The sequence below is a fragment of the Suncus etruscus genome, chromosome 1, assembly GCF_024139225.1.
Source record: "Suncus etruscus isolate mSunEtr1 chromosome 1, mSunEtr1.pri.cur, whole genome shotgun sequence".
Classification (NCBI taxonomy): domain Eukaryota; kingdom Metazoa; phylum Chordata; class Mammalia; order Eulipotyphla; family Soricidae; genus Suncus; species Suncus etruscus.
This window is the reverse complement of record NC_064848.1, coordinates 142,220,331-142,232,919: the sequence shown is the minus strand read 5'-3', so window position 1 is coordinate 142,232,919 and position 12,589 is coordinate 142,220,331. Positions and strand designations below refer to the sequence as shown.

Sequence of the window (12,589 nt, the reverse complement as noted above, 5' to 3'; positions counted from 1 at the left end):
TGGCTTCCAAGTGTCTGCTAGGAAGACATGTGGCCCAACGGGACTACAACTCCCAGAATTCCAAGCGTTTCCCTCGACCTCGGATTTAAGCCGCGAACTTCCCAGTACCCATCGAGCGAGATCAGGACTACACTTCCCACTTTACCTAGCAGTTCCGGAACTCTACTACCTGTTGCCATAGTATCCGGGTTTGATCCAACCAATCCACGCGCCCGTGGCGGGGAGAGGCGGGCCTTTCGCAATCTTTGACCAATCGTATGTGTTTTGTTTGGGTGCGTCACCGGAGGGGGCGGGAGCTTTGGCCCGGCACCTTCTCCTTGCCTCTTGGGGTCGTGGCCTTGCTCCCACCGCGTGCGAATCCGGGCACGTCCACGCGTGTGTGGACGCGCGTGGGGGGTCGAGCCGTGCACCGGGGAGGGGTCCGCTCGCGGTTTCTGTGGGGGGCAAAAGCGGGAGCCATGGGCGGGACCTCCAGCACCCGCCGGGTCACCTTCGAGGCGGATGAGAATGAGAACATCACCGTGGTGAAGGGCATCCGGGTGAGTGACAGTGGGCGGGCGGAGGGCCGTGGCTTGCACTCGGACCCCGAACCTTTGACCTCTGCGGGACCAGCTCAGCTGGATTCCCCTTGTCCCGACCCCTTAAGCATTGCACAGCGCTGGCCCACCCGAAGCTGAGGTGTCTGCAGAGAAGCCAGAAGTTTGGAGACTCGGGACATGGAATCCAACTTAACTTGCTTGCTTGGTCGTGCTCGACCGACTGAGAGTTCGGGGCTGGGGCGGCTCAGGGGTGACAGGTTGCTTCAGGGGGGCCTTGACTATATTCCCTACTAGTTGCAGGACTTGATTGGAAACTCAGACCTCATGGCACCAATCGTGTAGAGGACTCAGTGTGACACTTTCTGGACCCTGCACGCTTTTGCACACATGTTTTGGGAGAATGAATGAATGAATGGGTTTGGTTGCAGAACTTTTGATTTACGGAGTTCTACGATAGCACCTTCCCCCAACCCCTGTGCTGCTGGCAGGGTAACTTTCAGCTTCTCTGCTTCACTTTCCCTTGACATCTCGCCTTTCCTTTCCCAGCTTCTTCCTCTGTGAGCTGGCACCCAAGTTTGGGACTCGGCCCAGGCCCAGTTTCAGGACTAAAGTGCTTGCCAGGCAGCTCTGGCCTTTTACGATTTTTCAGACTTCTGGATCCATTTACAGTCTATCTTGAGAACATTTAGCAAGAACTGTATTGCATGTTCGGCATACATCAACTGAAAACTTGGTTTTTCTCTAGGGTGTCAGTATACCAGCACTAACTTCACACACTCTCCGCTGTGTCTGCGTGTGGAAGCCTTTCAATTTTTGGAAGTATGATGCCTGTACCTAGCTAATAAAGCAGTTGGCCTTCATAAAGTTTTATGAAATCTTTTATCCATCTCTTGTTATTGAACATCCAGAATACTGCTAATGATAAGTATAAATTAGTTTTAGCATTTGTTACTAGAAAATAAAGTTTGTAAGTACTTACAGCGGTTTGAGAACTTTTACTCTGAAACTGTTAATTTGAGAAGAATGTATTAAAGCTTTCTTTGTAGAAATTCAGCGTGTGGAGCTCAGTTTTTGGTCTCTGACCAGCATTTCTTTCTTCGTATTGATTACGGTGGCACCACACTTTGTAATAAAATGTCTGATTGAGGTGGTAGATTTTCATCATTGCAGTTTCAATGAAACTCCTTGGAGTCAAATAAAAGTCTAAACTCTTAAGTTTTATGTCGAAAGCTCACTAGTTTTGTTTTTAGATGTTGATCATTTTACATCAGATGCTAGAAATGAAAAATAAGTGTCAACATATTGGCTAGAAAACATCTGTTCTCATGCTCACATGCAGTGATGACAAGCAAAATGGGAAGAGAATTTGATTGCAGATCATGTCAATATTAGGTAGAGTTAAAGCTAAATAGTTGATTAGTAGTACAAAGGACTAGGTAGTAGATTAAGATGGAGCTTGTCTAAACACTTCTTTAAGGAAACACCCCTCCCCCCCTTTTAGCTTTTCCGCCAAATCCACTGACTTTCAGGGGTTACTCCTGGCTATGTGCTCAGAAATCACTCCTGGCTTATGGGATGCCGGGATCGAACTTTTGTCTCTCCTAGGCTAGCACGCGCAAGGCAGATTCCTTACCGCTTGTGCCACTGCTCTGGTCCCAAGAAAAACCTTTTTTTAAATTATTTTTTGTATTTTTGATTTTGGGGCCACACCTGGTAGTGCTCAGGAGTCACTCCTGAAGGGACTCAGGGGATCAACTGCTGACTTCTGGGGATCAAACCTGGATTAGCCATGTGTAAAGCAGGTAGGTGCCATACCTGCTGTTTTATTGCTCTAGTTCACAAAAATCTAAGGTTTATGTCCCAGGTTTTACAAGGTTTTTGTTTTTGTGTCACACCTGGCAGCGCTCAGGGGTTACTCCTGGCTCTACACTTAGAAATCGCTCCTGGCACGTTCGGGGGACCATATGGAATGCCGGGATTCAAACCATCCTCCTTCCTGTAAGGCAAATGCTTTACCTTCATGCTATCTCTCCAGCCCCAGGTTTTATAAGGTTTATGTACAGAGCCCTGCCTCATCATGTGGCCCATAGAATACCCAGAACTCCCAGGTGGAACCTCTTGAGTTCACCCTGGTGAACCTGGGGTGGCCCTTGAATACCACTGGGTGCTACCCCAAAACAAACTATTTCCTTTTGCCACTTAATTTGCTTGATAGAAGATTCTTTATTCTCTTTTACATTTTATCTGTATTATAATTTGAGCACACACACAATTGGCTTACTTTTCTCTATAGCTTCTCCTTCACCTGGAATGCCCTTGTGGTTTGGCTTCTCCAAGTTGCTTTTAATCATATTACAAGGATGATATCCAATATTTGAGTCCAAGTTTTTCTTATCTACAAAATAAAGGGGTTTGAGCATATCTTTAAGAACTCTGACCTTTTCAATTTCTGAAATTCTGGAATCCAGTGATAAATTACTAAATATATGGGTTATTCATATTTCTTCAAGGTAATGGTCAAATATGCTTTACCTTTATTTTTGAGGGGGGAGTGGTCTAACTGCTTAATCCTGGCTCTGAACTCAGGGGTTATTCTGTGACTCAGGAGTTCAATTGGGATGCCAAGGATTGAACTTGGGTTGTTTGTGTGCAAGGTAACTACCCTACTTGCTGTATTATCTCTCTGGCCCCTAAAAGTGCTATTAACTTGAATGCCAATTTAGGCATTTATTATCCAGAGACCTTGGATAAGTCACTTCCGATCATCTTATCTATAAAGGGAAACCCTTTCCTTGGTAGTGACAGGAAGATGAAGTAAAAGGTTTAAAACACGTGGTGTACTGTAGACGTCTAATAGAAGGCAGCTGTTGCTTTGATAGAGTTCCCTCCACGCACAACAGTATTCTAAATTTCTTTGGAAGCATTATTTAATATATTTGAAAGAACTTGTGCTTTAGAACCAGGCCCATCTGTTTGCTGTCTGCTACTTCTCACTAGCAGTGTGGCCCAAGATAAATCCCTGTGACTGTTTCCTTGTTCAGTAGTTCTGTATAATGGAATCTATTCCTGATAACTTCTGTATCATGAAGCACTACCAGCGGGAAGTGGGCCTAATGGAGCCATCTAGCTCAGGGTCTACTATGCCAATGTTCAGGAGTGTATATGTTGATGTTATTAAATCTGTTCAAGGAATTGGTTCTGTACATTTACATGTACTTAAAATAGTTAAGAGCACGAATCATGCATTCTACAAAGGATTGAATGTGTGATTTTTTTTATATTTTGCGACTCTGCAGAGAAATTTTGTATTATTTTTAGTTTGAGACAGTCATCTTGCTACACTTACAAGGTCTAGAGAAGACTAAGCATGAATCTCAGTTTCCTGAATAAATCTTAGCTTCTAGCTAATTTAATTAAAATATTGTGCCAGTAAGTCCAAACATTATAGTTGAATTGCCCATAGATTGGTTCAACTTTTTAGTTTTTCCTTCTCTCACTCTATCCCTGGGAAGTAGAAATGCTTTATCTTTTTCTACTCATCTAGTCTACTATTTTTGAGAAAACGCTGGCGAAATGAACTGTTCAAATTTTCTGAGTTGTATAGCATTTTATTACTGATAAGAAATGAGAGTGTACTGACAGTTCAACAGACTTCAATCAATGATGGAAAAACAATTTTTGTGTTGCATTGGTAAGGATGCTACTTTCATCTTCATTTATCTTGGTATCCAAAGAGTAACATTAGCAACCACCAGGTTTTCAGAGTAGGATACATTCATTAACATTATGTTTTCCAAGTTTTTCTAATCAAGGTCCTAAGCAAGCAATTAAAAGATCTGTCTAATAAATTTTTAGTTGAAAGTTTCTTCTCACCTAGCAGGTGTTGTTTTCATGATATTTATATGGCCTCCTTTTATCTTTAGCAATTGATCACATCTCTGTGTCCCCTACCCCTTTCGTTCATAAAATAACCGTATTCTTCCTCTTTGGTTCTAACCTTGAATCAGAAACAGTTCCAGTGTTAGATGAAAGGGCACTCTTTCCTGTGGCCTCTTCTTCGAGGTCAAAGTAAATTTTCAGGGATAGAAAGATCAAGCATTTTCATTGCTTCTATTACATCTGCTTAATGGGTTTTTGGATGGGCACCTGCTGGGCCCGCATAGAAAGTCTGCTTACCACTCATTCTTTTCACAAGTTTATCTAAGTTCTAAGACATCAAAGTGTGGAATGAACTTTTCCAGAGCAAATGTCAACTTCAATAAATATCATTTTCAAAGTAATAACTTATCATGCTTTCCAGGCATATTCTCTGCAACTGCCCTTGAAGTTGCGAGGTGACATTCATAGCTGTATTCTGTATGGTAGTATGGGTCCCTGTTGTATGGAAGACAACAGATGCTTTGGGAAGTATCAGAAATTGAGAACCCCTCAATGAAGAGACGGATTTATTATCTGCCTTGGTGAAGAGTTGGAAGAGAGGATAAGAACAAGGCTGCAGATCCAGACTGTGGAGGAATGTTGTTTAGGAAATTTGTTGAACATGGAAATTGGTTGGTTCTTTCCTACTTCAGATTCTATAAATCCATAGGGTGGAATCTTATGCTTTGAAGAATTTCTATAGATAGTAGATGTTGAGTTTTGGTCTATGTCAAGTTTTGGAGTGTCTGCCTTTAAAATTGTAATAGAAAAGCAGACCAGGGGCCGAGAGATAGCACAGCTATAGGGTGTTTGCCTTGCATGAGGTCAATCTAGGAGGGTACGGTGGTTCGACTCCCACCTCCCATATGGTCCCCTGTGCCTGCTAGGAGCAATTTCTGAGCACAGAGCCAGAGTAATCCCTGAGCACCATTGGGTGTGACAAAAAAAAAAAAAAAAGCAAACTAGGACTTTAAAAGAAAATGACCTTCCTGGAAGAAAGAGGAAGGGGAAAGTGGGTGCTAGTCCTTCAGTGGAGTTGCTGAAAATACTAATAGTTATTTGGAGGTATAGGGCAGATTTGTCTCTGTCTTCTAAGATCCTAACTTTACCTTTTAGAAATAGGAGAGTTCAAGTAGTTTTCCCTCCTTTCCCTCTATTCCTGGGAGGAAAAATGTTTTATCTTTTTCTACCCACCTAGTGCACTATTTCTGAGAAAATGCTGGATTTGGGAGTAGTTTGTGTGCAAATGTTAGATAAGGTGGGCAGGAAGAGCTCAGTGGAACAGACGGTTGTAAGATGCCATACATTTCTGTAGCTCATTTTGGTGTGGCAGACCCCATTTCTGTAAATAAGTCTTCAGACACATCCAGAATGGTGTTGATGAAACTAGTGGACTGGAGTCTGCCATGTTGGGAGGCCTGCTTCTCCCGGGTCTTCTTAAATTAGGGCAGTGATTTGTTTTCATCAGGTTTTCGGAGAGTAGGACTCATTCAATAACATTATGTTTTCCAGGTTTTTCTAATCATGTCCTAAACAACTAGCAATTAACAATCAGTTCATAGACTTGTAAATGTCAGCACTAAATGCAGCCCAGAGTAGTGGATTCAGAAAACTGGACATGCAACCTGGGAATCCATACACTCCTCCTGACTCATGGCATAATTGTAGCATGAATGCATGTTATTTCACTGTTCTTTGGCTCAGATAATTTCTGTAAATCTTTTTTTTTTTTTTCTTTTGGGTGTTTGAGTCACACCTGGCAGCGCTCAGGGGTTACCCCTGGCTCTATGCTCAGAAATAGTTCCTGGCAGGTGTAGGGGACCATATGGGATGCTGGGATTCGAACCACAGTCCTTCTGCATGCAAGGCAAACACCCTACCTCCATGCTATCTCTCTGGTCCCTGTAAATTGTTTTGATAGTCCTCTCTCTTCCCTCAGAAGTTCCAGTTTATATACCTGCTGGAGACCAGGTATATAAGATAGAGATTTTTAAGTAGAATGAAAGCTTTTCCAAATAAAGTACCTTGTGTAAGGAGCACAGTTTCCTGAAGTTGTTGCTTCTTAATAGTGAGGGTGTTTATTGAGATCCTGGAGGAGCTTATTTTGGATTTTTGAACTCTCTGAGGTTCGTTTAAGTCCCCAAGAAGAGATTTGTTCCATCACCACGTTGTGTACATAACCTTGATAACAGCTCAGCTCTTGATCTTTGCTGCTTCACAAGTGAGTACCCAAGTGGAGAGAGGAGAGGTGAGTGGAAATTTGAATTAACTTTTACATTGGGTAGGGCTGCTCAGCAGCTATTCATGACATACAGATGATAACACAGCTACTGCTGTGTATCCAGGGAACTGACCCAACTGGGAATTGGTGAGTCCTCATTGGTGCAGCACAGCTGCAGCTGGGGCTGCCAGGGTTTCACCTCTAGACAGGCCTGTGGAGATCCACTTAGGAGGGATAGTGAGGGCACAAGGAGGAGGTTGATGTTCAGAAGGAAATCCTACAATATGCCTGTCAACTCAGGAATAAATTGTGCCTTTGGTTGACATGCTAAAATATTTGAGGATCTGAGATTGGAGACAGTGGAAAATGTTCCTTAGTTGTTTGAGTTTGATATGAGCCAGTTTTGAGGCATAGAGGTTCTGCAACAGTGAAAAATTAACAAGAAATAGAATAGGTTGAAAGACGCTTGTCTTTTACTTTCCTGGAGTTAAAAGTTACAGTTAAAAGTTAACAGTTACTTTCCTGGGGTTAAAAGAGTTCAGACTCGCTCCTACTAGGACTTTTGGCAGCACCTGTTGCTGTAGAACTCATCTTCATGCACTGAGCAGAGAAATGTTCAGTACAAACTCAGCTTGTGGTTCAGGGGAGCCAGAGTGAGTAATGGCTTAGGAGACATCCCAGTGGCCCTATTGGTAATACAAGTGTACTAGTAATAAATCAGCAAAATGTGTGTATAGCACATTGTGGTTTATGATGTATCTGTAATCTGCCCTATAATTCCAGGGTTGGTGTTCTTTCAGCTTTCTGATGAGGAAAGGGAGACCCATATGGAGGGGACTTCCCTCAAGTTGGTGGACAGAGTTCACCCTCTATTCTGGTGGCCTGTTTTTTTATTTCACTCTCCCAACTAATTTTAAGGCTACTGCAGGAAATAGTTGGACTTTTTATAGGATACTTTGGAAAGTAACAGTAAATAATGGCAAATATATATTTTGAAGTCATGTTTAGAAGGACTGACTATAATATAGGTGAAGGTGTATATCCAACAATCAATTCTTAGCAAATACTTCTTGTTAGGTAGAATACAGTTTTGCTGGTCTTTGACTTTAACCTGAAATATTGATATATTTATAAAATATATAGCATATATATTTATATAATGCTATTATATTTATATTTTATATTCATATTATATATATTTATATTTATATTATATATATAATGATATCAATACAATTTTAAATTCAAATTATCAGGGTTAGAAAGAGGACAGGTGTTAAGTTGCTCTGAATAGCCAAACTGGGTCAGAGCCCCTATATGGCTCCCTAAGCACTGCCGGGATTCGAGCTGCTGTCTGTCCTGTGTTGATTGCATGCAAGGCAGATGCCTTACCGCTGTGCTATCGCTTCGATTCCCTTTGTTTTGATTTTGGGTTAGTCAGGTGGTGCTCAAAGCTTACTCATGCATCTGCACTCAGACATCACCCCTAGAGAGGTTTAGGGAACATATGTGGTACTGGGAATCAGAACCAGAGTTAGCCACAGGCAAGGCAAACACATTACCTGTTGTGCTATCTCTCTAGCACCAACTTCGTGTACATTGTAAATTAATAAAAATAACTTGAAGATTCTAAAACTTATGGCTTTTTTTTATCCTTAAGTAGGAATGATATAGTTTTATTGTGTAGGACTCAGAAACTGCTCAGGATGGTTTAATTGTGGAGAGAGCTTGGGGACTCAAGGTTGGGTTCTGATGTTGGTTCTGATGTTTCCACTGATCATGCCTTACCAGGATTTCATTTTGCTCTGCTGAAAATTGGGAGGATTGGAATCACACTTAAAGGGTTTCTCCTGAGAGTCAGTGTTACAGCTGTGTTTCAGTAGCAGTGTTAGTGGCTGGCTGATAGAAAAGAAACAGCTGGCTTTTACCTTTAAATGGAACATTCCTTGGCATGCCAACACTCCAACATCTTTGATCTCTAGTTCTCGTTACAGTCTCATTTCTTTTCTAGTTTGAGGTTCAGGCACACACCACTAACCTGATGCAGCTGTCTCAGGATCTGAGCTAGTATTGTGTCTGGTAGATGAATTTTGAACCAATGTCTCACGGAGCTCACAGATTTGTGGCAAAGCAGAAAAAGATAAATGCTTGTTCTCTCATTGGATTGTTTAGAGATTGTTGAAGGGTACAGCACGGCACAAGGGTGGGCATTCTCTGATGAGCAGATCTGGGGTGGAACGTTTGGTCTTCCAAAAAGACATTACATAATTTGATACACTTGTTAAAGCCATCTCTAGGATATTTGAACTGGAACTTGAAAGGTGCTTCTGTCCCAAGAGACCTATGAGAAGACTGGGTATGTGTAAAGACAGATGCAAGGACAAGTGACCAAGAAGTGAGATCTGGGCAGAGCCTAGCACATGGACTTTTGAGGGAAAGCTATGGCATTTGCACTGGGAGAGGTAAGGCATAGCCTGCTGGTGATGAAGTCTTTTAGTACCAACTAAAAGAGACCTGAAGAAAAGCACTCCAAGACACATCCTAGTTAAAATGATGAATCTCACAGATAGAGATAGAATACTAAAAAGGGAAATTACGTTCAAAGGAGCATCCTTAAGATTTACAGCAGACATGTCACAAGAAACTCTCAAGACCAGAAAACAGTGGTGGGATATTGTGACAAGACTGAATGAAATGGATGCTTCACCTAGAATATTGCACTCAGCCTGACTCACGTTCAGGTTTGAAGGTAGGATGCATAGCTTCACGGATAAGCAACAGCTCAGAAACTTTACAGATGCAAAATCAGCCTTAAAAGAAAAGCTGAAAGGTCTACTTTAAGACAAGACAGACCAATAGACACACCAAACTTATACACAAAGATGCCATTAAATTTCATGACAATCATCTCCCTCAATGTCAATGGACTAAATGCACCAGTTAAGAGACACAGAGTGGCTAAATGGATCAAAAAAGATGAATCCAACCTTCTGCTGCCTACAAGAAGCTTGGCCAGAATCCTAGGACAGCTAAGGTGGCAGGATGTGAGAAAAGTCATAGTAGGGGCTTTCAGTAGAGGATGGTGGCCCAAGGGGTGATTCGAAGGGGGAGGGAATAAACCTAATTGCTCTGTAAATAGAATAGGGAGGGTATCTAGAACATGTCCTTGAGTAGTTCAGCTTCCTGAATGAGAAAGAAACAATCTTGGCTGGTACATTTGAGGACCTGCCTCCTCTATTTCTTGCTTCACTTCAAGGAATGGTTTCTGAGAGCATACTAAAGGCACTGAGGACATATATAAACAGTTATTTTTTGGTTATTGATATTTTTTGTTTTTGTTTTTGGGTCACACCTGGCAGTACTCAGGGGTTACTCCTGGCTTTATGCTCAGAAATTGCTCCTGGCAGGCTCGGGGGGATCATATAGGATGCTGGGATTTGAACCACCATACTTCTGCATGCAAGGCAAATGACCTATCTCCATGCTATCTCTTCGGCCCCTGGTTATTGATATTTTTTTTTATCAGTATTGTAATGTGTTATGAACCAGATGGTGATGCATGAAGGAGGAGCTGAAGGTTCACCCAGTTATGCTGACAACTTGAATATCCCTCACTTCACAATAGAACTTTATTTTTTTGGGCCACACCCAGTGGTGCTCAGGGGTTTACTTCTGGCTCTGCACTCAGAAATCACTCTTGACAGGTTGGGGGTGGGGGTGGTGTTACCATATGGGATGCTGGGGATCGAACACAGGTTGGCCACATGCAAAGCAAAATGCTATGATATCGCTCTGGCCCCACAATTGAACTTTAGTTTCACTCTGAAACCTAGACTCTGAATTTGACTGAAGGTGGCTGCCCTTGTGAAAGTGTGTGACCTTAAGACACAGACTTCATGCTTTGAGTCCTGGTTTCATTTTTCATAAACTCTTATCTTCCAGGGATGTTTTTAAATCAGAGAATACTTTACAGTCCTCAATTACAGGTGGGGATAGTCAAATATTTATCTAATAAATATTGTTAAAGATGAAATGAGTAAAGTGCTTGTCTTAGTGTTGTGTCTGGAACTCAGTGTTAGCCACTTTGAATCCTAAGTACATTTTCTCTCTGGATCACTGTAATGGACTTTATACTTTATTCTGTTTTACTTATTTTGGAGGGAGTTCAGGCCATACCCTGCTTTTGTTCAGGGCTTATTCCTGGGTCTGTTCTCAGGGCATACTCCTGGTAGTGCCAGGGTGTGTTGAGGGATGGACCATATGTGGTACTAGGGATTAGACCAAGGATTGCAAGGTAAACACCTTTACCCATGTACACTTTTTTACTTTTATTTACACTGTTTTACTTTTATTTCTACTTTTGGGGCCATACTCTGTGGTGCTCAAGGACTGCTTCTGATGATGCACTAGGAATCATATGGTGGTGAGACTTGAACCTGGGCTTCCCACATGCAGAGGTTGTGTGAGCTCGTTGAACTGTTTCTTCAGCCCAGAAATAGTTTTCTTTTTTTTTTCCAAAGACTTTCTTTGCAGTGTAATTTACATACTATAAAAATCCATACTACACTGTAGCTGTAGTATGAATTTACATATGCAGTTTATATACTATAAGTCTCCCTGGATTTGCATATGATAAAATTTACCAGTTTTGGTGAGGAATGTTAGCATAGTAAATAGGGCATTTGCCTTGCATTTGGCCGACCTGGGTCCAATCCTTGGCATCCATATAGTTGTCTGAATCTCCAGGAGTGATTTCTGAGTGCTGCTAAGTGTGACCCAAAAACCAAGAAAAAAATTTACCATTTTCTCTTGTATTACACTTTCTAATAAATTTACAGAGTTGTACAAACATCACCCTGATCCAGTTTTAGAATATTGCCCCAATCAGATATTTTTGTTAGAAATTTTATTTAGATACCATGATTTATAAAGTTGTTCATAATACTGTTGTTTCAGGTATTCATTATTCCAACACCAATCCCACTACCACTGTGACCTCCCTTCATCAATGTCCCCAATTTCTCCCCCAGCCCTAAGTCTAAGCCCATAGCAGGCACAAAGTAATTTACTTTGTATTTCTGGTTATTACAAGATGGCAAATAGAACTATCAAATAATTGAGTAAAAGAAAATTTGTGAAAATCATTGTATCTCATAATGGTGATAATTACATCTATTTTTCTGAGATCTTATTGAGCTTTTTGTTGTTAGTTGAGCTAGTTTTCACTAATTGAGTTTACGGGGCTTCTGTACTCCTTTCCCATCTAATTTTCTGTGTTCATACTTGGCTGTCAGTATTGAGGAATTTGGAGGTGTTGTGAACCCTAGCAACTGTAGAATGAGACAATTCAGCAACTTAATAGTCTTTGAGATTAGTCATGGTGCTGTGAAGCTGGACCATTTAATGCCAGAGAATGCCAGATGGGTAGGGTGCATGGCATTTTGTCAGGGCCGGGATTTGGCCTTCCTCTTCTCATCCTGAGAAGGCTCCAGATATCTCAGCCGGGAGACCAGTTTTATGGGACAAATCAGCGACTTGATATCTATTCGAGATTTCTCATGCCCACTGACAGTTAATCTTCATCCATCTTGGCCATAGGCAGTTACTACGTAGTCTACCTTTGTATTCACAAGGCTTCCTTTTCTGGGCATTTCATAGAAATAGAATGATAGAGCCTTTTGTGTCTGGCTTTCTTAGCTATTTTTCTTTTTAATTCTGTTTATGTTTGTAGCATATATTAGAACTTTATTTGAAAAATTTCTAAATTGTACTTTATTTTTTGTTTTTGGGCCACTCTCAGTGGTGCTTAGGGATCACTATGGGCTTTGCAAGGGGACTCAGGTGCCTTGGGATCATATGGATGTTGGAGACGAAACTGATTGTCAGCATGCAAAGCAAATACCTTTCATAT

The 12,589-nt window shown here is 41.5% G+C and overlaps 1 protein-coding gene across 1 annotated transcript in view; it reads left to right on the top strand.

Moving 5' to 3' along the window:
- The first annotated feature begins 296 nt into the window (after positions 1-296).
- Positions 297-12,589, top strand: part of CHCHD3 (coiled-coil-helix-coiled-coil-helix domain containing 3) — a 333,437-nt gene continuing 321,144 nt past the window's right edge. The window contains exon 1 of the mRNA XM_049775568.1: positions 297-539. Within this exon, the coding sequence (XP_049631525.1) occupies positions 459-539 (81 nt within the window). The 5' untranslated portion in view covers positions 297-458. The remainder of the gene's footprint in view (positions 540-12,589) is intronic.